This window comes from Malus domestica, chromosome 13, assembly GCF_042453785.1.
Source record: "Malus domestica chromosome 13, GDT2T_hap1".
In the NCBI taxonomy this organism is placed as follows: Eukaryota; Viridiplantae; Streptophyta; class Magnoliopsida; order Rosales; family Rosaceae; genus Malus; species Malus domestica.
The window spans coordinates 3,659,284-3,685,649 of NC_091673.1; the positions used below are offsets into that span (position 1 = coordinate 3,659,284).

Consider the following 26,366-nt stretch of genomic DNA (forward strand, 5'->3'; position numbering starts at 1 on the left):
GAAAGTGGACCAATAACTATACACTATTTATGAAACTAGACCAAGAAATAGACACTATTTATAAAATTGTACCAATTGCTATACATTATTTATGAAACTGGATCCAATAACTAGACACTATTTATGAAACATGATCAAGAACTAGACACTATTTATAAAAGTGGACAAAAAACTAGGCTCTATTTATGAATTGGACCAACAAATAATATAGTACCGTTCAGTTTCATAAATAATGTTCATTTTTATAAACAATGTACATGTCCTTCGCTTTAGGTTTTTTTTTTGTTTTATTTTAAATCGTGTCATTTTCATTAAAATTTAAGTTTTTTTGTCATTCTTATTACAATTTAAAGGTTTTTCATTAAAATTCAATTCTTTTTTATTAAATAAAGTTATAGTATGATTTTTTTGTTAAAATAAACTTAGCCCAGGTTATTTCGATGAAAGTTCACTAGATAAAAAGCAAGCCCACTTAAGTGACCTCACCGGAAGCACGTGAGGTCACCCACAAGCTAATGTCTGCTCCATCAAGTTCTCGCGTAACCGGAGTCACGGTGGTTACAAGGCACTGACAGAGACAGAGCAGAAGCCAACATCAGTAGCTGCCTCCCCTCAACTAAACCGCCGGGGTTCCTCTGCCGGCAGAAAACCCGAAAAAACCACCCCAACCCAATTCTCCGCCGTCTTCAATTTCGCAACCAGCCACCTCAAATCTCCAATTCCGGCGCCGAGCATAACGTATCTGCGATTTTCTTATCCGGGTATTTTTCAGATTTGTCCATAAAGTATTGGAATTTAAATCAGGACCCATCGGAATTCACGTAGAGGAGGATGAGAACCGCCGCGAAAGGCAACCAGGAGGAGGATGAGTACGACGAGGAGGAGTTTGGCTCCAGGAAAGAAGGTCCTTCTTCCAATTCCAACAGCAAAGGTGACATATTTATAACCACCTTGTTTTCGATCATGGTTATCTCGAATTTGTAGATCCAACGTTATAATTTGAGGATTTACTACATTGGCAATTGTAATGTTCTTTGTTTGATTGGAATTTGAGTACGAAATATTTCACCTTTACTGTTTTTAGCTATGTCTTTCCCTTTGATTTTATGGGTGTTTTGAGAGAAGCATGCATTTCTGTTTTCTAATTTGGAATTCTGGATTTTGTACATGGAAACTAGATGCCAAGAACAACGATAAGGCTAGTGCTATTCGATCGAAACATTCAGTCACAGAGCAGAGGAGGAGGAGCAAGATCAATGAGAGGTAAGCTTTATGTGCATCTGTTATTCAGCAAATGCGCATTTCGAAATTTACTTTGGCAAATTGGTTCGAAACAGAAAGGGCAGGGGAGTTTATTCGTAGGACATTGCGCACTATTTACCTATTGGATTGGTGTTATTAGTTTGACAGTGCTTTTGATGTTTGTACGGATGGTACTTTAGCAGCTGATTAGTTGATGATGGTGCTAGTTTAGCCAATTACTTGTCGCCTTGCGAATATAACTTATTCTGTTGAAACAAGTCCTTTACTTGATTAGTTCATCTTCTTTAGGGTAGATAAAGTTTGAAGTTTCCATGGTTTTCATTTAACCATCGGTCACATGGTCGTTACATCATAGATGTTGAAGCTCTGGTGTTACGGTTGGTAAGCCATGGCATTAGGTGTTGCTTTTACAAGAAAAGTGTAATTGGTTTAGTCAGTTGTCAATTTACTTGTCAATAGAGCTTGAGGGAGCTTAAATTTTTGTTTCAGATTCCAGATATTGAGAGATCTAATACCCAATAGTGATCAGAAAAGAGATACAGCATCATTCCTGCTAGAGGTATGTTCTGTAAATGCGGATAACTGTGTAAGTTGTCAAACTTATTTTGAAAGCACTTTGTAAGCTTACTTGGTTATTTCTCATTTTTTTTGCAGGTGATCGAGTATGTCCAGTACTTACAGGAAAAAGTCCACAAATATGAAGGTTCATACCAGGGTTGGAGTCCTGAGCCCGCAAAGTTAATGCCATGGGTAATGTACTGAATCTTGGGTACTTATATAGTCCGGGTGTAAGGTACTATGTTCACCTGAAAGCACAAAGGCAGTTGTTAAATAGCTGTATATGTGCATACTTGAGAAATAGGGTTGATCTATGCAATACTGCGGAGCATCTGACTGCTTACCGTCCTGCATAAAGCACACTATAATTCCTTTCAAGAGTATATAATCATTTATGCCCCTACTTGGTCTAAGAAGTTTTGGCAACCTTTTTCCTTTTTGGAATTGTTATTGGTTGCATAAAAAGTTTATTAATTGGGTAATTATGGGATGGACTCGATTGTTGTTACGGTGGAATCGTATTAAAGTTAAACTGCTACAATTTATGTTTTCTGGTGGATAAAGACAATGACCGTAGCTTCTGAATATGACAGTTTCTTGTCAAAGATACTTTTGGATCTAACATTTACCCCCTTCATGAAACAGAGAAACAGTCACTGGCGTGTTCAGAGTTTTGTTGGTAATCCTCAGGCCATAAAGAGTGACACTGCACCAGTGTCACCATTTCCTGGAAAATTTGATGAAAATAACATCTCTATCAATCCGAACATGCTGGGAAACAGCACACCGAATCCAGTAGAATCTGACCCTAGCAGGGATGTTGCCTCCAAAATAGTGGATCGGCAGCCTGAGATAGTGAACAAGGGGATTCCTCAGCCTATGCCTCTACCAAACATTACTCCCCCGGTCAGAAGTGATGGTGTGCTTGCCCATCCCCTGCAGGGACAAATTTCTGATGCTCAATCAACTCAGTGTCCCACCACTAGTGCTAGTGATGCACTGAGCCAACACGAGGGGCTGACAGTTGAAGGAGGAACAATAAGCATCTCAAGTGTTTATTCACAAGGGTGAGTACTCAAACTATATTTATAGAACCACCACTTTGAGAAACATCGGAATTAGAACATACTATGAGTCTCATTTAACTTTTGGAAATATTTGCCATACTACGTTTTGCTTTGATCCATTTACTATTGTGACTCCGGACCTTATTATTGATCACATTTGCTTAAGTTGTTTGTATATTATCTTAGTGATACAGTGTACGTCATGCATTTTCTTGATCAGTTTCTTTGCTTCTGAGTTCTAACTGCCCAATTTATGAACAGGTTATTAAACTCTCTGAGCCAAGTGCTGCAGACTGCAGGTGTTGATCTGTCGCAGGCTAGTATCTCAGTGCAGATTGATCTTGGGAATCGTGCGAACCGAGGGCTGTCCTCTGGAACACCTGCTTCTAAGGTATATGTTGGGTATTGATGACCTGGAATAGTATAAGTGGTTCCATTTATTTGCTTTTCTTTCAACTGCCTGACCACTCTCTCCGTTAACCATCTTTCTAAACCATGCGGGTCTGTTTATTTCAAATTACAACAGTCCTTCCATCCATTCCTATGGATTTGTCAACCTGTATAGTTACGCTACAAGGGACTGTGCAAAGGTTTTTCACTCGTTCTCACAGACAGGAAAGATAAAGTCTCAAAATTTTTATTGCTTTCCAGGATAATGAGAATCCCCATTCAAGCAATCAGACGATGGCGCATTTTAGGGACGCTGGCAGTGGAGAGGACTCCGATCAAGCTCATAAGCGCCTCAAGACATAAAACTAGTGTGGAATCTCCTTATTCTCCGCCGTCACCCATATTTTCACTCCTTTATTCTGCTTTGGGATGTCTTAGTGTCCATCTTCTGGTTAGTGTACATGCAGTGCCTTGGTTTTTTCCTCTACATATTTCATTGAACACATGTTGAGAACAATTTCCCTCGGTTATAGATTTCTTTGAGGAAGGAACCCGTGTTAGGAGATGCCGTCACCCATATTTTAGTTTTATCGTACATAATTGTTTCGAATGTAACAATTGGAGCCATTCAGGTGCCATTTCGTGGTAATAAAGTTGTTAGTTCGTGTCTCGAGGATTATTTGTTGGGTAATGCTAGAGAGATCAATTTTTTTTAAAACCTAATTTACCAACCAAATGATATTGTTGTAGATAATTGAATTACTAATTGTCGATTAACGTGCTTGTTTCTTATTGGGGACACGTCATTTGGTGTACAAATGAAGTTTAAAATTATGTTCTTCCTAGCATTATCCTTATTTGTTTAGGGCAAACATTGGCATGCTTGCATCAGTGGCAAGGATCATTCAGTCTCGACGGACTGCATGGTGGAACATCACAAAACCCTAATCTTCTCCTATCTTCAAATTTCAAAGAAAATATAAATAAAAGAAAAGTTATTTTACATTTAGTGATGCTGGCTAGGGAAGTGGAATCCAAGGTACATACCAACCACGCTACCCAATTTTTGGGTAGGGGTGTCTACGTCGTTCGTTGAGCAACTTTTGGGCACCTTTTTATAATAATATGATACTTCTTATATTTTGGTCCGACACTGATCTCACGGTGTGAAAGCTACACTAATAAGACATGTTCACCAGAGTTTATCTCCGCTATATCACAGACCTTTTGGTTTTTAAACAATTTGTGGCAAACATTCCTGGGGATTGCCGTAGAAATATTCTTCTTCCTTAGGCTTGCCGGGAATCTCCAATCTTGGAGCTGGGCTTCCCATGCGATCAGCATGCACCGTCAATGCTAATGTGCCAAATTTCATGATTGAAAACAAAGAGTAATGGGGTTTAGTAAAATCGTTTTAGTGCATTTAACAAAAGTTGTGGGATAATTTTTTTATAGGGAGGGGAAATCGAACTTGGATACATGGCGACACATTGTCCTAGTTAACTCATTTTTTCTTTTTAAAAGGTGATCAGCTGGTAGGTTCGCCATAACAATCCACCATTTCGAATGCTGGGAAGACTCGCAAACAGATGCTTTATAGCCTCATCTTGGTCACCATCATGTGATTCATCAGTACTAGAAATCGAACATACAACGTGCCATGTGAAATAGGAGTTTGAAGTTCGTCCCCAACCACCAAGCCACTCCATGGTGGTTTGTCCTAGCTAATTTGACTATGCTAAGATGTGCTGACAAAGGATCTGTGATTTCATCTTTAACCTCGGGCATGTGAATCTAAATATTTTGAGCAAATTAAGGGCACCTTATTTCAGCCTTGAATATTTGGATTATCGCCACCTTTCCAGCTTACTGTACTTTACATGGATATGGTACAAAACAAGTAAAACGTGTCATATGACATTTGAGAGAGAGATAACACAACTCGTAATAGGTCCCTATCGTCAAATAATTTCAACCTGAAGAAAATTGGAAGGTGTATGACCATCCATCAAGAACTTCAGTAAATATTCACCGTTTTTGTTACTGTAAGCCAAATTATCTTTCATGTAACAGTTCTCGACTCCTTGGATTTGGAAACTAGGTTCAACGTTAATCTCCTTTAAAGACATGGTATGCTCCGGTCACCAAGAAAATGGTGAATACCTTAACTGAGATAAGCTTATCACTCTATCTTTAACGAAAACTTTCGATCAGTCCCTTTACCGCAGACAAGAAGCCAATGGGTCAATATTGCAAAGAGGCGAAAATGGAGGAGAGATACGAGGAGGATTGCACGAAAATTCCCTGAAGTTACAGTACTTGATCAGAAATGCTCTCATTGTCTGCAGATGTTAGTGAGTCTTGAACTAACTCAAACCCTCAGCAAAATACTGCCTGCCTAGTAAATTCCATCCCCTCGAGAGCTCAATCACATAGAGCGCGCGATAGAATTGCAGGAAGAAAACGTTCACACTCTTCACCAGGGAATCCAGCCAGTCCCTTTGACTTCCTCTGAGACCACTGCCCATTGCACCGCATATCTTATTTTTCGATCTTCAGCAACCCCATAGCTTTGAATAGAAATGCATAATCATAAGCAGCTTCCTCACATAGAGCATACCGTCCCCCTTCGCCAAAATGTCCTCCAGCCATATTTGTCTTCAGAATGACTGAACGTGAACAACAAGAACATGTACTCTCTCGAACTTTGGCCACCCACTTGGCGGCTTCCCAAAACCCAACCCTGAGAAATGGATGTTAAATGCAACCAGAGTAAGTATATGGAATGTGTGTGTGCCTGGATTTGTTACTGCATGTAACTAGGATAACAAAAGGCACAAGATGAATATACCTTGAGTCATGAAGGGACGCTGTAACAAGCATTGAAGGGTAGCAACTGCCTTGAGAAATGTTATCATATGGTGAATAAGTGAAGATAAGCTCAAATTCAGACTGTATCTGAGGATTGCCGAATTCTTCATAATCCAGAATGGTGAGAGGCAAACTAGGATCCATTAAAGTGTTGCATATATCAAGGAATGGAACCTGACAAAAATATCACCCAAACATCAGTACCAAGAATGTAATACAAAGGTAAACATAATGCACTTCTTTTCTACTATAAAAGAAAAAAGATAACTAGAACTACTGAAGTGCTGATGGACGGGAGTCCAAGTTCATCAAATCAGAATAACAAAAAGAAGAGACTGGTTGTTGGCTTTAAAAACTAACCTTCAAAATAGAAGCTCGAAAGAGATCTGGGTACATATTGATAGTTGCTCCAACAAGAAGGCCTCCAGCACTATGTCCAATAGCACCAAGCCGATCTTTATGTACGTATCCCTCTTCAATCAAGTAGTTTCCACATGATACAAAATCATATATTGAATTCAATTTATTAAACCTAGTGCCAGATTTATGCCACGAAGAATCTGCACCACCACCACCCCTGCCCACACAACCACATCGAGTTATTTAACAGGAAAACAAAAAGGATTCACAAGTTAAACAGCACATTTGGTCCAGCTAAGAAAGTAGAATCACTTTCAAAAACATATATAATTTTGAAATGACTAAAATTAAATCATCACAACTATTTACGTGATATCATGTAGCTTTGTTGTCCGGTTATAATTCATTTGAAACAAAAGAAAAGAAAAGGAGACCAACCTCACATCAGCAAATGCCACGACCCATCCCCGATCAAGTAAACACAGGTGCTCTGCACACCAGCTTTTATCTAAAACCTCCCCATATGCTCCATAGCCTTTCAGAAGGCCAGGCGACTGACCCTTATCCCAGGCTGTATGAGAGTACAATATGGTCAACGGAACTCTAACACCATCATGGGAGATAACCTCCTTCCTCACACAGCAGTATTCATCAGAATACTCCTTCCATCTCTGTGATTCACTTATCTGGACATCCTCCTGATATTGTGAGCCAAAATTTTTATTCAAATCGAGCTGATTAGTTGGTGGGAATGTTCTATCATAAAAATCCCTCACTTCCTCTTGTTGCACAATTGAGAATCTCCTGCTCGACATGTCGTAGTCAACAACTACATCAGGCATCTGCAAGTTAAAAAAAAGGACAAAGAATCAAACGAACAAGAATGTCAAACTAAAGTGTATAAGTTATTAAACTCTAAAATCAAGCTTAAAAAGTATACCACTGGAGATGAAAGCACTGCACGGTATACTGAGTTATGGAAATCATGGTTTGAACCTGGAACAACATTACATAAGTTTGAGGGCATAGCGAAAAACCATGGATCAAGATCTTCAATCTCCAATTGGTGCTGGAATCAAGTCAATAAAAGTAGCAGATTAACGACAAATACTTTGTATGTGGAAGAGATAAAGGTTAACTCTATCAATGTAACATTTTATTTTTAAGTTTTTCATAAGGATTTGACGTAAACTAGGAGTGCCGGCTGTCGACTATCTGACGCCCTCCCCCTCCTCCTTTATCTGGGCTTGGGACCGGCAATGTAAGATAAACTTACACAGGCGGAATGGCGTTCTAGGATTCATATAGCTGACCCCACTTAGTTGGAAAAGGCTTTGTTGTTGTTGTTATTGTTGTTGTTGTGTTCATAACCAAAAATGTAACTAAGCAGATAGATAAATACCTTCCAATCAACAAGGACAGGCAAATTAATGGAACACAACACAGAAAAACCCTTCTTGCTGAGAGAAAGGACCAGATGTCCGTCAAACATGTCCATATCTTGTATGCTTAAATCTTCATTTGGAAGGATTATATTCTACAAAAAGAAAAAAGTATGTCAAATGAGAAAAAGGACTCGAAAACATAAATGAGGTTCAGTAGTGAAGAACTCGAAGTACAGATAACATCAGGAAATAGAGAACACCAAGTGTCTGTACTAAGATTCATGAGTAAGAAGAAACTTGACCTGCCAATTAGATGTTGGTAGATCTTCACCCCGGCAGCTAGCTAGGTAATAACCTTCACCAGACCACACCTTATTTTCACTCAAAGGAGCATTTGTAAGAACATAAAATAATCCATGGTGATGTTCAAGAAAATACTGTACACCAGAGACACGCTTCCAAATTCTCTGCAAACCATCTAATGGGTTGGCAGCATCTATCAAATAAACCTGTAAGTTCAGCCACAGAAGTTAGCCTCACCCAAGGAAAATACTTTCAAAGGAAATATCTGCAAAACAATGAAACAGTAAAGTTCCTTCCTCAGAAGAAGTCCTTGAGTTTGAATTGACAGTTATAAACTTGCCATCCTTTGTGCTTGTTATGTCCACACAGAAGCTGGAATTGCTTTCTGTAAATACAGTGATATTTTCAATATCATCAGATCCTAGTTTTGAGCAGCATACTCTGCCAAAACACAAATAGGTAAGATGATATTATCGTCTCGACAGAAAAAGCCATAAGTAACAGAAATAAAGTATGCCTGTAAGGTCGTTGGTTCTCGTCTGATAGCGTATAGAACAGAGTACTCCCATCTTGAGCCCATGCCAAGCTAACAACACCATCCACTCGTACTTTGGGGATAACACATCCACTTCTTAGGTCCTTAATTTGAAGCCTGAACTGTTCATCACCCTTAGTGTCTACTGTGTACGCTAGAAAATGGTGATCTGGTGAAATTCGACATGTGCCAACATGCACATAACCTACAATTAAAGTACATAATTCAGTAATCACGAATACGAAAAGAAGATACCAGGATTAACAACAAAGAAAATGAGGCTATCAACCAACTAGAGCGTAGAATTCAGCAACTATCGACAATGAAAGCATGCAAGTAAAGACAGAAGCTTTCCATATCGCCTTGCAATTTCATTCCAGTCGAGCAAAATCTCCTCCAATCCAAATCCTCCTCTTGCGTATCGGAGAAAGTTCTTAACCCAATCACCTTTTTCAGTTCCTAATCGTCTACAAAGAACCGGGTATTCCATCCCCTCTGGAATGTATTGGTAATACAACCTGCTCAATTTTAACAAACGACATTGGTAAGTTATTTTTAATGTGTATTCCTTTCAAAAGTTGTAGGCTTTTCTTATCATTACACAATGCGGAATCACAAACTTCACTGAAGAACTAAAAACGAAATAGCTATCAAACGAGCCCTAATAACAACGACGAAAAACAGCAATTTCAAATTCACAAACTGCAGCAAACACAAAGAATGCAAATTTTTTGAAAAATACGAAATGGGTAAGGCGGGAAATGGGCAAACCAGGGTCCCCAACGCTCAGGAGGAGTGGAAATCTTGGCGGGCATTCGGCTTTTCATTTCGGAGAAGAGAGTGCGCTGCAGATTTTGAGTGTCGGCCATGAAAGCCTCAGCATATGAGTTTTCTTTGTTGAGATGATCGGCGAGATCAGGGTCGTCGGTGTTGGACATCCAGCGGTAGGGGTCCTGCCACGTTTTTCCATGAGCTGAGACAGCGAAAGGGACTTTCTTGGGGACTGGCGGCGGCGGAGAGGGTTGTGGGGGCGGTGTGGTGGGGTGGGCTCTGCAGAGAGTGGAGAAGGAGGAGGATATGTTGGGGAATATGAGAAAAGAGAGGGTTAAAGAGGAGCCTTTGATTGAGCTTGAGCAGTGGGGTTTAAGGATGGAAGAAAGAAGAGCCATGAAAGCTTAACTGGAAATGGAGGAAGCTCAGAGAGGTAACAACTTCTGCCGGGAAGTAATTAGAATCTTATAACCCCCACTGACCCTATTACTATTTTATTGCTTTTTAGCCATATGTTCATTATATGAAAAATCTCTATTAAGTTGATAGTATTTTTGTCGAACTAACTCCTTCATTTGAATTGATGCTTTCTTCCATTTACCGGAGATTTTTCACTAAAGACCAAAATGATTGACGATGGATAATCTCACAACCACTTGTATGATTAAAAATGAACCAAAATGATTGATGGTGGACAATCTCAAGACCAATGTCAGGAACCAAAATGAGGAATCTCAATTACTCTTTTGGTTAAAGAGCCCTGTTTATTTTATTTTCATAAAACATTTGATTCGAATACAAACGGATTCAAACTTGGAATTCATTCACTCCTCTGACAAAAATGACAATTGATCTAACTCACATCTGCAACATTCTACTATTTTATAGTCCCGTTATTACAAAATAAAAAATCTGAGATAAATGTGACCAAAACCATGCAATAAGTCAATCATAATAATCAATTATCGAACTCTCCGTCCAAGTGAATCTAGCTTGAGACCTAATTATAAGTCGAGATAAATGCCATACAAGATAATGCTATTAGCATTATAGCATAAAAGAAATAGATAGAGACCATTACAAACATAATCTCCTCTTACAGTCGAAATATATATGTAACATAATCAGGTGATATGTACAAGAAAAAGCAATCGGGTCGACCCATTTGCAGACAAATGGGTACCAATATCCGTCACCGTCTACGGCAAATATAACAAATGAATGACTTCAAATGGCGTCCCACTTCAAGTTTTACAAAGTAATCAACTCTACAACTAAAAAATGAAAAAATTGTGAGACAGAAATACCGCCCGACGTCTTTCGCCTCGGTTTTACTTTGATCTATTTGTTACAGTCTTACAGAAGCTAGTTTTGCTTTCTCCTTCATAATGCCATAGTAGCAATTTCATTCTGTTGCGGTTGTCATTTCTTCGCATGCTTCTCATCTTCAACATCCTGTAAGTTTCCATTAAAATGGCACAAATCATTTGCACGGTACTCTACTTATGGAAAGTTTATAAATAGTTGGTCAAACTAAGCGGGAGGTTTCGTGATAATGTAAAAAACTGACCCCAAAAGATGTAAGATGCAATACAACATAGAATTCAAAAAACCGCAAAGAAAGAAGTGTCATAGCTGAACCAATGGGATAAATGAAGCTTACCGAATTGCCAATCTTGTCAAAATCATCATCAAAGCTCCCATCACCATCATCACCATCATCTGAAAGTACAAAATTGTCAACAAACGGAAGAGTAAATTGCACAAGGAAAATCCTAGAAAACGAGGAGATTGTCTCAACAAAAAACTACAAAGGAACTATGGAAGGGTATGACTCTTATGACTAGTAAGGATTTGTTCACAACACAGCTTCCCGGGGTACAGATAGACTTTTATCAAAGTACATTGGTGATGAATAAAAAATAATTCTCTCACAAGAATAAAACCAACTTACTATATTGAGGTGAAATATGAAAAATGTGCATCAGTTTTTCATTAAGCATTTCAATCTGTCGGGTTCTGTTTCATGAAATCATTCCTATTAAATGCTTGGGAATTGGGAGTATACAATTTCTAGTTACCATGCCTGCCACCTGCTTGTGTGCCTTCATATTGTGCAGATGTAAGACACACAGAACTCTAACCCCCTACAACCTCTCTTTTGGCCATTACATACCGGTTCAGCGATTTCAACTTCTTAATTGAATAATGACTAAATATAAATAGATATGTGAGTTTAGAGTAATAAGTTGAAAGGTATTAGCATCCTTTAACTTAAAGATGGTGGGAAAGCTCATAGCAGGCATGGCTTGCAAAATCGTACACAGGCTACGAGTGAAAAGGTAAAGGAACTATACCTGGACCCCCATCACTGTCTTCAAGATCACCCAAAAGAAAACTATCCAAGTCCTGCTCAGTTGACGATGATTTGGAAACTAAAGGCTTTGTGTTCTTTTCAGATCCTTCTGCTTTGTCAGTCACTCCAACAACAGGTGTTGGCTTCACAATATCATCTTTTAGTTTCTCTGCTTCCTTGACCTTCAATTCCTCCATGTATTGCTTCTCATATCTGATCATAAGTTCATAGTTAGTCACCCATGGAAAAGACTACAAACTGAGACTAAAATTTTCCAAAATCCAGAGCCCTCCCCATAACAAATAAGGTATTTTTAAGCTCTAAACACCCAATAAAAAGTATCTAGATCTATCTATTAAGCTTCCTCTTTTTTAAACATCTTTAAACTTTTCGTGAACAACAGAGTCACAAGTTCGCAACACATGACTATGTCTTACACTAAAACAAGATGACTGCTCGTCTCTTGTTTAAAATTATAATGAGAAAACACACACAATTGCATCAAATTTTCAATAATACTATTGCTCAATTTAAGAACCGCTTAACCAAAATGAACTGCTACTTACGGCGCCACATGACTGCTCACAAGGGTAAAGTATATCTTCCAGAATATTCTTTCTTTCATAACACGCGGGCATAATTCATATCTCAGCCTTGAAATTTCCTACAAGAAAATCAGTATTCTCACGAAGATTTCGACAAGTCCGTAACGGTATCAATACAAACTTAACACATTTCTTCATCAAATTGAGCAATAAATCGGCGAATCAAATTTCGAAATACAGCTAAGATGGATTGCATTGAACTTAACACTATGTTTGTGTTGCGCTGTATCAGAATTGAATCAGATAGCGAAAATACATGAAATCTTACTTTATTGCCACCTCAAAGATGGTCTCTTTAGCATTTTCCACATTACAAAACTGACCTTAACAGTAGTGAGCACCAAAGTTGCATGTCGCTCCTGCCACTCCGTCAGATCCTTCCTCACATTCGAGGTCGTGGTCGGCACATCGGAGACCTCCGCCGCCGCATCTGAAACAACTCAGAACAACGCACATTCGCTCAATTCAAAGCAATTCAACTGAAATCAACAAACAAACGAACTGAAATCGGCCAATACCCTGGACCGGAAAATGCTTGAAGGTGTCGGAAGTGAGTCCCTTGACAAAATCTCTGAGATCGTCGGTGACACCGAACTTCCTGAGCTCAGACGGCGAGGGCGGCTCAGGGGCGGAGGACGCGGAGGCGGAGTTGACGATCGAGAGCGAGGCGAGCTGGGGAGGAATGATCTCGGAGACGGAGAGGGACTTGATCTGATCGGCCTGCTTGAGCGCGGCCGTCTTGATCTCGTCGGCCTTCTTCGACGCCTCGGCGGCGAACTCGCGGGATCGCTTGGCGGTTTCGGAGACCAGGTCGGTGATCTTGGCGGAGGCGGTTAGGGTTTGGGACTTCTTGGCCGCTTCTTCGGCGAAGGTCCTGGCTCGCTTCCACAAGTCTTCCATCGTCGTTTGATATCTCCTTTGCCGTTTGGATGTTGATTGGAGAATTATTATCTCCTTTATTTGTTTCGTCCCAGCGTTTAGCTAGTAGCAACTGTGTTTCTCAAGATTTGCCACCCCCCCGAGGTGCTCGAGCGCTACGACGTCGCTTTGGTGGCGCGGCTAATAAACGCCCGTCGTTAACTACCATAAAATCAACCGACCTGTCGTTTTCTTTTGAAAGTGAATGAATTTGAATGACTTTTTTTCCACAGATGAACACGTTTTTACTTTTTATACATCTCTTTTTAATTTTTGTCCTTTATATTTTTCAATTCGTTTAATTCAATGGTCAAAAATTGAGAAGAATGTGTGGAAGGTAGAATATGGTGTGTAGATGGTACCACCAGATAAAAATTGTTTTTTCATTAATATAGTGAATGCGCACATAAAATATCTATTTTCTCACGTACCGCTCTGATTTTGAGCATGATTTGGCTAGTTCAGGTTTGTTATGCAATTCGGATCTAGTCTTCTTTTGAGCAAGCTCTTTTTTATTGTCGTCGGTTGCTAATTGCAGATATAGATGGGTCTCTTAACCTTGTGATATTCTTATATATTCTTTTCTTTTCTTTCAAACTTATGCCTCGTTGTCAACAAAAAAAAAATATTCAAAGATCAGGGAATGCCTTGACTTCCCTCTTTAGTGTAAATTGATATTCAAAGTTGTTTTGTTGAAGGTTTTCAACCTTATTGTTTCATCGAGATGTACTTTTCCGATCGATCTCTTTCTTTGAAATACACACGCTTATTTCTTTCATTCACAAACAAAATTGTGTGATTCGACTCATTGGGGTGGTTTAAAGAATGACTTAAGTTGATATAAAATATGTGCCAACTCTCAACAACCTTCACTTCGATTGGAATAATCTATGACTATGGAAGCAAAATTCAAATTTGAAGACGTGTGTCAACGTTAAAAAATAGGGGGTTAACAAAGATTAGTATTGTTGGTTTTGGTGGGTTCGGGATTAAAACTGTAATAACTTAACAACAAGGATTAAGCGGTTTGCCTCTCAAAATTGGGCTACGTCCACTGTAGTGCTCATACATATATATATATATATATATATTCAAAATTGGTTACAAGGAGTCGTCGGTAGTAGTCTAATCTTTTTTTCTCTCTCTTGTATCTGGCCACTTGTAAGAGGTAATCACCCCCTTTATATATGCCCTCATCGAGCATCAAAAGTCCCAGACTCAAGGACTTCACCCCCTTCGCATTTAATGAACCAAGTACGTAGACATGACTTGCTAACTACTCTCCTACACTCCCTAGCGACACATGGTAACAAAGTGACATTGGTTCATGTCTAAATGCATGCTTTCTTGGGCCAACTCTTTCCGAGTGCCTTACCGTAGTGCTATAAAATTGTCAATTTGCCAACTTACCGAAAAGTACTCTATGAGGAAATGCTCGACCTCTTTGCTAACAAACTAGGCCATTGAACGGTTGTCCGTGGCGCTCATTACAGCCGCATCCCAGATTACATGTTATAGCCATACAAAGCCCAAGACGCTCAATCTCCCATGCAAATTTCCTTATGATATTCACACGCCATTTTTCTCTTTCTACAAGTTTTTGTCGGAGCTGCAATTTGTAGTTCTATTAGGCCTTGGTCTCTTTTTTTAACTTTGGATATTGGTCATTTTATTCTTCTTTAGGCATTTATTAGGCCTTTCTCAGGCCTGTACATTTTAATAGTCGAAAGGACCTTAACAACGTGCTTTGCAGTATATTGGGTCAAAGTATTGGAATCATGGATTCTTTTTTGTTTTTTTTTTTGGACAACGGAATCATGGATCTTTGGCACCTTTCAAAGCTGAAACTAGAAACACATGTATATATAATTCATTCGATTAAGAAGCTAGCTTAATTAACGGGAAGAGATCCAGAAATCTCTTCCACCAAATTCAGTAATTTTGATTTTTGAAATTTGATCAAACCGTTAAAAATAAGGGTTTTTTTTTTTAAAATTATAATAACTTTAGCCGTTAGATTAAATTTTAATGACCCAGATTACTGGGTTTAATGGACTTGGTGGAAGACGTCTGGAGATGATCTCTTCCCTTGATTAACTAGTTGACAATTGTACGGAACTATTGCCATAGAGTCTACCAAGGATGCTGTTCCACCCACTTCTGCGCTACATAACAAAACTTGCTTACCATAATCAAGCATAAGCACACAAATCAATGTTGGTTTCTAACTAAGAGAAATGCTAAAGGGATTGTCTCAAAAGTGAAATTTTTTATGAATTCTGTGTCACATCATAGTTTAATGTCAATTCTCATATCAACACTATAAAATCATTGTGTTAAAAGCATGGTATGATAGAGAGTCTATGAAGAGTTCTACTTTTGAAATAACCTCCTTAGCATTTCTCTCGAACTAATTGTCTTATACAAATATATATATATATATATATATATATTTTATTCACACAATGCAATATTTTAAACTACTTTAAACTATTGAGAGAGCAAGAGAGCTATCCAAGTCGAAACAAACAAAAATATTATTCCTATCATCTATTTATACTAGCATTTGTATCATCTTTCTGATAGAAATGAGACTCACATGTGTTTGCGAGTTCTATCTCTATTAGAGAGATGATACAAGTGATTGTACAAATATATGATAAATGTATCACTATTCCGAAACAAAAGACCAAAAACATTGTTTTGATCAACTAACTTTAACCCGCAAAGATATGCAATATAAATAAATACTTAACTATAATATATAGTTTGCAATTCCTGTGAGAGCATGTTACCAAATGTTGGGGTTTGTAGCCCTCATTTGACTACTCCAAAGACCTACCAACTCCACAAAAACAACATTAATAATTTAATTTGGGGACCTCATCCTAGTTAGCAACAAATCTTGGGTTTTGCTCCTTAATGTCGGCCACAAGAGATGCTTAAAAAAACACACACTCCTCATTTTCCTCCCTAATTACAAACCCTAGCATTAACGTATCCAAAGTGTTTTGTTCTAATTTCTATCAGTATCTGTCCACGGCAACAGGCAACAGGCAACAGGCATGCATGTTTCATGGAGAAACTGCAGGGAAGGAGTTGTGTATGGGACTTCGTCGTCTTACACTCTGATAATCCATTGTGAAGAACTCTGGCGTGTCCTCCTTCTCCATCCGTTCCTGCCTTGTTTCTGCTGATCTGCTTCTTTCCACTACCTGCACTTTTTCATCTTCTTCTTTCTGGGTTCTTGGCTTCTTACCACCTGAAAAGTCAATGACAGTAAGTACTTAATATTTTACTCAAAAACATGTCTAGATATGATACATGACAGAGGTCATTGACTACCTTAGATTCTTACTTGGAAAAATTAAATATTCATACTAGCAAGTTGCAACTAAGAGCCTTCTACATGCTCTTGTCTATTTTTGTCCGTTGATCTTTTTACTTCTTTGAGGCGAAAGGTCATAAATAAACATGAGTGTGCATAAAAAAGAAGACTGTGAAAATGATTTCCACGCAACTAAATACTTCAGTATTAAGTTGAGGAGAGAATAAATTTGAAAATTTGAAATCAGTTGCTACATGAACACTACTCGGCTCCTTACACCTCCTATTCTATGAATTACAGTATGACCAATATGCAAAAGTATTATTAACTACAAAACGAAAAGTCTCTGCACACATCATATTATGATTTATCACGGAAGAATGAAACCTTACATGTATAGAACTAAGTATTTCCTTACTACATGCACGTTTGTCAAATTTGGAACTGTTTGAACAAAAGAAAAAACTAGCTACAATTGATGTTTGCCAAAATTTCAGCTTTAATCTATGTGTTACAACAATTTCACTATTAGTGTAAGCAAATTGAACAAGCATTATACCTGCTAAAGCATTTTCCTTATGGTTGCTGTAGGCTGAGTAATCTTTACCTTCTTGTTCTGCAACCTGCATGTAAATATTTCACATAATATATATGCGGGTGAGGGAGATGAAGTTAAGAAGTGATATGAATTTCATAAGCACGCGCTAAGAAGTGTGTGTATATATATATATACACTTTTATTCGAGTTACTAATGTTCCAAGGAAAGATTATTCTTACAGTTACTTTAACAGTGAACCTAAGTTTTCTTGGCAGTGTAGGGAGAGAAACTTGCAGTTCGTTCTTGGCTGCATCACAATGTTAAAAGGTTACTCAGAGTCCCAGATATAACCTAGAGAGAGAGAGAGAGAGAGAGAGAGAGAGAGAGAGAGAGAGAGAGGGAGAGAATACCTGCAGCTTGTTTGTTCGATGGTAGAAGTTGAGTTTGCAGAGAAGCACAGCTGGGTGTAATTAGCAAAGTGGAGAGAAATAGAATGCAAAGAAAAGTGAAGAATGCCATCTCCATAATACTATCTAAGATTAACCGTAAATACTGATATATATACTTCTTTTGTGGGTATGGCCTGTGATTTATATCAATCAACTGTAGTGGTAGCTGGTCGAGAGAGAGAGAGAGAGATACACAGAGCACAAAACGGAGAGTTCCAATACAAGCAGAGGAACTGTTTTGTCAAATTAACTATGCTTTCCTTTTTAAAAAGGTTTTCACACCATTCGGGTTGGTTTTGTCATGACCTAGTACATACCACTATTCAGTAGGGCCTTTTTCACTTTGTTTCTATTTTCTAACAATCTTATGAGTTTCACACCTCCAAATACTGATGGCGCATGTAAATCCTATTATCGAAGAAACTTATGCATAATAAGAATATTGTTAGGGTGGTGTTTTGAGCCAATTATACAATATCAAAGGCAAGTTTCTTTTCGTATAATATAAGTTTATTCTCGTATAACATTGTATTATTAGTTTGAGATGTTATAGTGAAATCACGAAAGATGCATGTATTTATTTTGCAAAATGATAATACGTCTTTTACCTTCAACCATGACTCAACCCCTTTCTTTCCATTTGGAGAAAGAAATTATTCGATAGTTACATTGTGTGCTTTTCCATTCCATCACTTCCCAACCCCTGCATAGCTCAAAAGGTGAAAGACCACCTCATATGCGTCGATGAATCATTCATTTTGTAGGTCACATTTAAATTCTTTCTGCTTGATGAGCGACCAGCCTAGCAGGATTGAAAACAATAACATGACCAGCTTCAAGACTCAATTTCCCATACCTGCCTTCAATCATCATAAGAAGCTACTACTTTTTTTGCCCTTCTTTTTTACTGGCACAGGCTTGATAGGCCTCTAATTCAGCTTGCTTATGCAAGTATTAGAAGCGCAACAAATGTTTTATAAAAAAAAAAACGCTTGAAAGTGAATCATGTGAAAGCATATTATATGTGCTTCTGTAGGTTTGACATTAAGGGCTGTTTGGTGTTATTTTTAGAAGATTAAAAGCATTTTTTAATAATAAAAAAACACCATGAATGCGTTAGGGAAAAAATCTCAAAAGTGCTTCAAGCTAATAAACGCACTTTTTGGAGATACACATATCAGATGTATTTTCAAAAATCATTTCCAAGTGCTTTTATAATAAGCACTTAGATTTTTAACAAAGATTTCAATGTATTATAATAAAAGCACTTATGTCGGACATTATTGCTTTCTAGATAAGCAATCTCAAATGAACACTAAATAGGGTGGGATTTGAATAATTTTTGGGCCAGACTTTATAAGCAAACCAACACGTACCGATAAGCCATCCAAAATGGGTAAAAAATGGAAAAGAAAGATAAACGAACAAAATAATGGAACTTTTCGTTAAAGTTTATCGTACTTTTAATTTTAATAAAAAACCATATTTTTACATTAAAAATTCAATCTTGGTACCATTCACTTTACCTTTTATATTTTCATTTTCTTTAAAACTCAAAGTTTTCAAACTTTTTTTCATTAGTTTTCCCATGAAATAAATCATTGCTTCCACGGTTACACCTTATAGCGCACGCATAACAAAAAGCATGGCACTCCTGTAAACCTACTGCAAATTATACTCCAAGCGGCAGAAAACATGTTGTATGTATTGACGATGATAATATAAAAGATGTGATATAAATATGATTGAGCATTTACTCTGGCTTAAGAAAAATGATGGAGCATTTACTCTGGCTTAAATTAATTACAGCATTTGGAGAGTATCAGAATCTACAGCAAAGAAAACAACCCCTCCAACCCCTATGTTTACGCAAATGCCTCCTGTCAGCTTTCGCCATTCTAACCGGACTGCTGTTCCACTCGGACTGTAATCTGCATGCCAAAGAGGGAATATGAATGTGGTGTCAGTTGTGTGTTCCAGGAACTTGATAGTGGTTAGAGAAACAAAAGAGAGGAAGGGGTTAGAGAGGTTACTCACACGGGGAAGGCAAAAGAGCGGGTGCTGGTGGTGCTGCTTTCTGATCGAAGGGAGACATTGCCAGAATAGGGACCTGAGGCTATGAAATTCGAGAAATGACCAGCAGCTGAGAAACTCGACTCTCCTAGACCGCGCTGAAATTGGAGTGGAGCATTCTGTGTATCAGCATTCACATCTTCCCCCATGTATTGATATGAAGTTTCAGGAGCTAACCAATGTTGAACCTGGCTTGAAACGACTTTGGAATAAGAGATGTCATCAACCTTGGATGTATTTGAAGTTTCGGGACATTGACAGATGCCATTCTCAGGGCACTCATCTCTGGCAATAGTTGGAGAAGCTGAACAATGTTGAACTTGGCTCCAAACAATCTTTGAATCAGAAATGTCATCATCAACCTTGGCCGTATCTAAAATATCGAGATTTTGACAGACACCAATTTCAGGACACTCCTCATTTCCAGTAGCCACAGGTGGTAAACAATGTTGAACATGGCTTGAAACAAGCATTGAATCAGAAATGTCATCATCAACATTGGACGTATTTCTAGTATCGAGATGTACACCATTCTCAGGACACTCTTCTCTTCCAGTAACCATGGGTGCTAAACACTGTTGAACTTGGCTGGGCACGACCTCTGAATCAGAGATATTGTCATTTTTGACATCATGACCATCATCATGTAAAGGCATATCGCAGACACCAATTTGAGGACGCGCATCTGCGGTAATGGATACATGTGCTGAAGCATCGAAACCAGAAATAATGTTTCTGTTCTCTGCCTTTCTATCACCAAGAAGGCACTGTGATTCCTCAGCTGCAGAAACCAATACTTCCTTCTCAACATGGTTAGACCCTTCAGTTTCTGAAACCAAAGTAGGGCTCTCGGTCTTTGCTATTTCACTTGAAACCTGCATTGAAACCACAGGAAACCACATCAAATTCCTACTTTCTTGTCTATAGCTTATATGCACAAGTATACTTTTCCTAAACATGAAGCTGAGAGTCTAACTTCCACTGAGAATTTTTTTGGTTGCTCGTAGCAAGTAAAACTGTCAGTAACGCTGCATAATTGCAGCAAAAACATAGGTCATCGTTGCAACAACCACTTAACGCACACAAATGGAAATTTGCAAAAGCAGTTATCTTTTTCATTATTTATCCTATGAAGAATAATCTTTTACGCACAAACTAGTTTCCACTCTTAGTGTTGCAGACATTAAAATATGCAACAATACAAACTTGGAGTTAGAGATATACCTGAACAGTCTCTTGTTTGGCTTCATTACTGTCCTTATTAGAAGACTTAGACTGGGGGTTCCCTTCACCCAACTCTTGCACTGCCAGCACATTTGCAGGGGACGAAATTTCTTTGGACACGTCAATTGCGATCTTCTCCGAATTTATAGCATCGCCTCTCTCCATCAGATCCTTGGAATTGCGAGGAATGGAAAATACCTTCTCTAAATCATTATTTGTAATAGATTTAAAGCCGTCAGGAATGGTCGTAACGATGTCCAATTGTTCTTCAAGCATTTGCTTATTCTGATCCTCATCAGGAGATAAATAGGTGCAGCATGCCTCCTCATCCATGCCAGTTTCAACCCAGTTCTTGTCTTGGGAAGGCATTCCCTCATCAATACATATGTCCTTAATTGTATTACAACTGCTGTCTTTGTAACAAACTATCAATTCTGGAAGCTCACATTCTGTAACACTTTTGTCCATAAAATAATCCGATTCCTTCTCTAATGCTTCAAAATTTTCAGAAGAACGAGCATATGGTGACCCAAAACCTTTTACTGCTGCGTCTTCATTACTATTTTCCAAGTCATCCAGAATCTTTGAGCAGTCAAAATTTGATACAGAAAAGCCATTTCTCATACAAGGTACTTGACCAGCATCTTCTTCATTGACCTCTGAACCACACGAAACCCTGTTCTGACTTTCCTTCATGGTCCAATTTATTGACTGTAATCCCGCGGTGTCCAAAGTAATGTCATTGCAATTAAAAGGATTAGAATCAGGCTTGTGGCTTATAGATAAGTGGCCAAACACTGGTTCTCTCTCTGCAAGACATCAAAGCAAACCATCAGTGCCAGAGAAACCTGAGCATTATGGCATTCATTTTCTACCTACTAAGAACACATTGCAGATGAGTATTATATAACTCTGAAACTACGTCATGAAAAGCTGAAATAGAGGCACAATCGAGAAAATAGCCCTACGCAACGTAACATAAGATATCAAGATAAAACTACACAGAACACTACAAAAGTTCATAAATAAGATGTCTGCTGCACCTGCAAGAGTTCAATAACAAAGTGGTCAAAACCGAAATGAAAAATAACCAGTGATTACCAAGTTTCATGGATTACATAGATTGAGGAAAGCTGGAGAAAGCTTCAAAGCTACGGCTACGGATACTTTCAAGCATGGACCCTGCCCATCCAAATGCAATTTACAGAGGTTAGCAAAAAAATTCAATGCAATCCCGCTTTGAAAAAATTTATAACAGGGAAGCTAAACAGAAGCAAGGATGCTCAAGTTATAGAAATAAAACGCGAAGAGGGTGGTTTGGAAGTGAGGTGCTTAAAAAAAAAGCACCCATGAAAAAAAGCTGTGAGGGTTTTAGGTGTTTGGTAAACTGAAAAAAAAAAGGCTTATTTTGGAAGCTGCTGTGAGAATAAGCTGAAGCTGCTATTTGCAGCTTTGGAAAACTAGCTTTTTTTCATAGCATATGGAGCTACAGTGCTTCTTTAATGAAAATACCCACTACAGACTACTTTTTTTTCCAAAAGCACTTTTACAAAAAAATTTACCAAACACTCTGCTGATTTATTTCACAGCCGCTTATTATTCTCACAGCAGTTTTTTTTCAAAGCCCAGCAATACCAAACCAGCCCACAATCTCAAGACTCGGCGCAAAATCTGAAAGATGTGTCAAAGCGTAAATGAACCAATGTAAACAAGATGTTGGAGAAAAACAGGAGAGTCAACAAAAACTGTTAAATACTTGAAGAGAATCCCCAACTTATCAGGAAAATAAAATTGAAAGGGCTGCTAAACAACTCACTTCAATAATTAATAGCCAGAAGTTTCCCACAACTACCTCTTTTTCTATACATTATTAAGGAAGGAATGGATTGATTAATGGTGGATTACAAGATAGCAGCCCTAAAACCAACCTAAAGAAACAAAAGAAAATTATCACAGCAGGCCCTCATGTGTAAACAAACATTACCCCATTAAGTGGGGTCGGCTGTATAAATCCTATAAAATCATTGTACTCGGTTTTGTGCGTCTTTCGGTAACTCCAACTATTCAATATCTTTTCTTAAATCTCTTTCTAAGTCTTCCTACGTCTTTCTCATGTGTAAACAAAAACGAAAAATACAAATGCCACCCATCGAGTTTTTCATCACAGATAGGATAAAATAAAAAACAATACACACATATATATATATATATATATTCATAGGAAAACAAAAAAGAGTATCAGAAATAGTAAAGCTAAACGTGAAGCCAAAAACGAGGGAGACAGAAATTGATACTCAAAAAACTTTGGTAGACACCATGGAGCCCTAAAGTCAGTTCTCATCCTACAAAAAGACAAAGGGTAAAATGTCCCAACATTTTGAGACCCCAACAAAAAGTTACGAACTTTCAACAGCTAAAAAATGAATATTAAAATCAAAAGTCTTAAGAGACCCTTCCTTTAAAGATTCTCAGTTCTCAACCCACCCATTTGTCAGGCAACACGCTCATCAGATCCAACTGGTTGGAATCCAAGGAAAAGAAAACAAAACCCCAGACTACGAAATCTACAGAAAACCCCAGATGGGCAAATTTGTAAAGAAAAAAAACCCAAAAAACAAAAGTTGGGGGAATAAGAAAGATCCAAATCAGATCCCAGAAGATAAAAAATTATAAGAAAGTCAGTACCCTTTCAATCTGGCAGTACAGAAACCAGCAGCTTTCTCTTCCTCTCTTCAGAAGCAACTACAACCAGAAGAAAATAACCCCAAATGAAAAAGGATCGGTCCCAAAAATCAAAAAAATTCAATCCAATTGAGAGCAACAAAAACCCATTTCTTATAATTTCAGATCGTAAAAACAGTATTATATTCTGCAGAGAAATTGGCAGAGAGAGAGAGAGAGAATGAACCTTAGCTCCCAGAACAGAGAGAGAAATATTCTGTAGTTGAATTAAAGTTTCAATAAAAATGATTAATCAGAGAGCCAAAAAGGAGTAGGCTTTGGAAGAAAGTTTGATGAGAGAGAGAGGAGTGAGAGGAGAGAGATGAGAGAGAGAGAGTTCAAAGGGGAGTCAAAAATGGTTAAACGGATTTTATTTTATTTTCTTCTTCTTCTCTCCTAATTAATAGGCATTGGTTTCAGCATTTAATATCTCAATTCATTTCACCTCCTCACGTCTTACCTGTCAACCACTTTCCTTTCCGTCACTTTCCCATGAAAATCCCCGCAAAATTTTCCTTCCTTCCAAACAGACCTCACCGCCCCATGATCACGACACCAATCGCCAAACCCCGTGCTGAAAACAAGTAAAGGCCGGAACTTTGAGTCTTTGACTCGCCGGAAACGCTGACGCCGTAAACTTGGGAATGTTAGGCTGTGTGACGGATCAGGGGAGCAGAGAATGCGGAGTCAAACTGCTTCTGCTCTGCTCTGCTCTGCAACCCAATTCGGCAGTCAATGAGCTCCTCTGTTTCTCTCTCTCTCTCTCTGTTTCTTTCTCTCTCTAGAGTCGATAGAATAAGTCCATGATCGCTTCAGGGATCCAAAGTTCTTTTATTTTCTGGAGGTATTTATATAATATACCTCTGTGGGACCCAATTCGTTTCATCCTCTCCACTCTCAAAGTCTCTGTGTTGGCGATCACCAACCGTCAGTTTTCTCTGATTAGACTGCGAGCGACAAATCTGAGCCGTTAAATTGATACGAAATACGGTTTATCCTCACCCAATAAGTCTTCATTGTATGAGTTAAATCTAAGACCTCTTCTAAACAAGTGAAGACAAAATCCTTGACTAGTTGCGTGCAATGTGGGTCGAGTTTCAAAGGGCTCGTTGATATTACTTTTAGAATAACTAAAATTGGTTTCATCAAAAATCACATATAATTGCGTTTAGCAAAAAGAGTTTCATTCAAAAGCAATCTCAATCGAGCCCAAGTTTGGTATTGCCAATGCGGGTTTGCGGTGCAGGGGATTACAACTCTGGGGAGTAATCTGAAAGGGAGCTTTTTACTTTCTGTCATCAACTGTGTTTTGGTTGGCTGCTAGCACACGTGTAGGCGGAATGTGTACTTGCTAATGTGCGCCGGGGGCGGGTGGCGGGTGGCGGGTGGCGGGGGGCGGGAGTGGGAACCGCAAAGCTTTCTTGTTGGTACTCGGCAAGATGGACGGAATTGATGCAAAAAGCAAAGGTGGTGTCATAATGGATTGAATTCCATGCCAAATCGACGGCCATTATTTACCGAAATTGTGTTTGTCTATTTGGTACAATTGATTGTTATTGCATGCTTCACGGGTTCCAAATCATCCCCAAAACTAATTGATCTGGGGTTCATCTTGGCTGGTCCATATCCTTCCAATACATTTTTCAGGATGTTCAGAATACGAAATGGTACACTACATATTCATCTCTCTTATTCCAACCCTACATATTAATGTACAAGTATAAAGACACTTGAAAATTAACTTTCTTTTACATATATAATGATATAAAGTGCAACGCTCTATATTTTAAGCATGTTAAAAAATTTGTTCATCGATACAAATGTTTCGATAATAACAAGTTCAATAACACATTGCCACCAAATATTCTATATAAAATAAAATAGTAATGAGAAGCCAAAAGATTACATAAAAACTGAACCTCTAGGAAAAGTATTTTTTCCAAACCCAACAATTTAATTTTTTTTATTGTATTTGAAATACAAAAACATATGACTTACTATTTTACTTGAACTAAAGCAGTATACATCAACCACGTCATTTGCCTTATCAAAGTACCAATACACACACACACACACACACACACACACACACACGACGTGATTTGGGTTTTAAGTACGTCTGAAAAATGTATCCTTCGAGACCAAAACACAAGCATCAACTGAGCAGCTAGCAAGCAAGCAAGCAAGCAACGTGAAAACGGATCGATGTTTCCTTGAGAATAATAGTCCTAGGACTCTAGTACAACTGCAACTACGAGAGGATATGGATTTGTTGGTGAATCTCCAACTGCACCAATATTGATATTGATATTAATACATTGAACAAGTAGCTACGCTAGCTAGTGAGTTTGTTAGGATACGTGCATGCATGCTGGCATATCTGATAAGGAAGTCAGTCGGTGGATTGATCTCACTAGTTTTTGGCACTGCTCTCAAATCTGGTCAAGCAAATGTATGGATTATAAGATTAATCCTGCATGTTATCTCACGGATTAGAATGATCAAGTAGGTATAGGGTAGGTGACGCCTTCATCCTTTATGAGCATTAAGCAACGAGGTGATGATTTTAAACAATTTTATGACTATATAATAGTGACTCATACTTTTGGCAAATATGATCCTTATATATTGACTTATATATACACAGTTT

The 26,366-nt window shown here is 38.3% G+C and overlaps 5 protein-coding genes across 16 annotated transcripts; 1 reads left to right on the top strand and 4 right to left on the bottom strand.

Moving 5' to 3' along the window:
- The first annotated feature begins 439 nt into the window (after positions 1 to 439).
- Positions 440 to 3,951, top strand: LOC103451729 (transcription factor BIM2). The gene is made up of 7 exons (XM_008391146.4): positions 440 to 931; positions 1,179 to 1,263; positions 1,753 to 1,822; positions 1,918 to 2,013; positions 2,467 to 2,888; positions 3,150 to 3,279; positions 3,540 to 3,951. Exons 1-7 carry the CDS (start codon positions 832 to 834, stop codon positions 3,639 to 3,641), a joined length of 1,005 nt encoding a protein of 334 aa, XP_008389368.2. The 5' UTR covers positions 440 to 831; the 3' UTR covers positions 3,642 to 3,951.
- Positions 3,952 to 5,079: 1,128 nt separating this feature from the next.
- LOC103451730 (uncharacterized) lies at positions 5,080 to 9,977 on the bottom strand. Its single transcript, XM_070810838.1, has 11 exons — positions 9,504 to 9,977; positions 9,086 to 9,250; positions 8,715 to 8,936; positions 8,493 to 8,638; positions 8,197 to 8,402; positions 7,912 to 8,046; positions 7,450 to 7,578; positions 6,948 to 7,351; positions 6,510 to 6,726; positions 6,130 to 6,323; positions 5,080 to 6,021 (listed from the first exon to the last, which is right to left on the bottom strand). The coding sequence occupies exons 1-11, from the start codon at positions 9,899 to 9,901 to the stop codon at positions 5,820 to 5,822; spliced, it is 2,418 nt and encodes an 805-aa protein (XP_070666939.1). The 5' UTR covers positions 9,902 to 9,977; the 3' UTR covers positions 5,080 to 5,819.
- A 603-nt stretch (positions 9,978 to 10,580) lies between these two features.
- On the bottom strand, positions 10,581 to 13,566 carry LOC103451731 (uncharacterized). The gene is made up of 6 exons (XM_008391148.4): positions 12,983 to 13,566; positions 12,788 to 12,894; positions 12,426 to 12,523; positions 11,861 to 12,072; positions 11,167 to 11,225; positions 10,581 to 10,958 (listed from the first exon to the last, which is right to left on the bottom strand). Exons 1-6 carry the CDS (start codon positions 13,362 to 13,364, stop codon positions 10,926 to 10,928), a joined length of 891 nt encoding a protein of 296 aa, XP_008389370.3. The 5' UTR covers positions 13,365 to 13,566; the 3' UTR covers positions 10,581 to 10,925.
- Positions 13,567 to 16,155: 2,589 nt separating this feature from the next.
- LOC103452308 (uncharacterized) lies at positions 16,156 to 17,911 on the bottom strand. The gene is made up of 4 exons (XM_008391813.4): positions 17,660 to 17,911; positions 17,489 to 17,556; positions 17,270 to 17,333; positions 16,156 to 16,644 (listed from the first exon to the last, which is right to left on the bottom strand). The coding sequence occupies exons 1-4, from the start codon at positions 17,772 to 17,774 to the stop codon at positions 16,457 to 16,459; spliced, it is 435 nt and encodes a 144-aa protein (XP_008390035.3). The 5' UTR covers positions 17,775 to 17,911; the 3' UTR covers positions 16,156 to 16,456.
- A 1,518-nt stretch (positions 17,912 to 19,429) lies between these two features.
- LOC103451732 (uncharacterized) lies at positions 19,430 to 24,538 on the bottom strand. Of its 12 annotated transcripts, none has more exons than XM_008391151.4 (7): positions 24,177 to 24,538; positions 23,681 to 23,737; positions 22,848 to 22,923; positions 22,097 to 22,177; positions 20,996 to 21,804; positions 19,736 to 20,646; positions 19,430 to 19,629 (listed from the first exon to the last, which is right to left on the bottom strand). In XM_008391151.4, exons 4-7 carry the CDS (start codon positions 22,104 to 22,106, stop codon positions 19,521 to 19,523), a joined length of 1,839 nt encoding a protein of 612 aa, XP_008389373.2. In that variant the 5' UTR covers positions 22,107 to 22,177; positions 22,848 to 22,923; positions 23,681 to 23,737; positions 24,177 to 24,538; the 3' UTR covers positions 19,430 to 19,520. The 12 variants fall into 12 exon arrangements, with proteins under 12 accessions (XP_008389373.2, XP_028947033.1, XP_008389374.2 ...); XM_029091200.2 differs by having other exon boundaries at positions 22,114 to 22,177; positions 23,904 to 24,538; XM_008391152.4 differs by having other exon boundaries at positions 23,904 to 24,538.
- Positions 24,539 to 26,366: the final 1,828 nt, after the last annotated feature.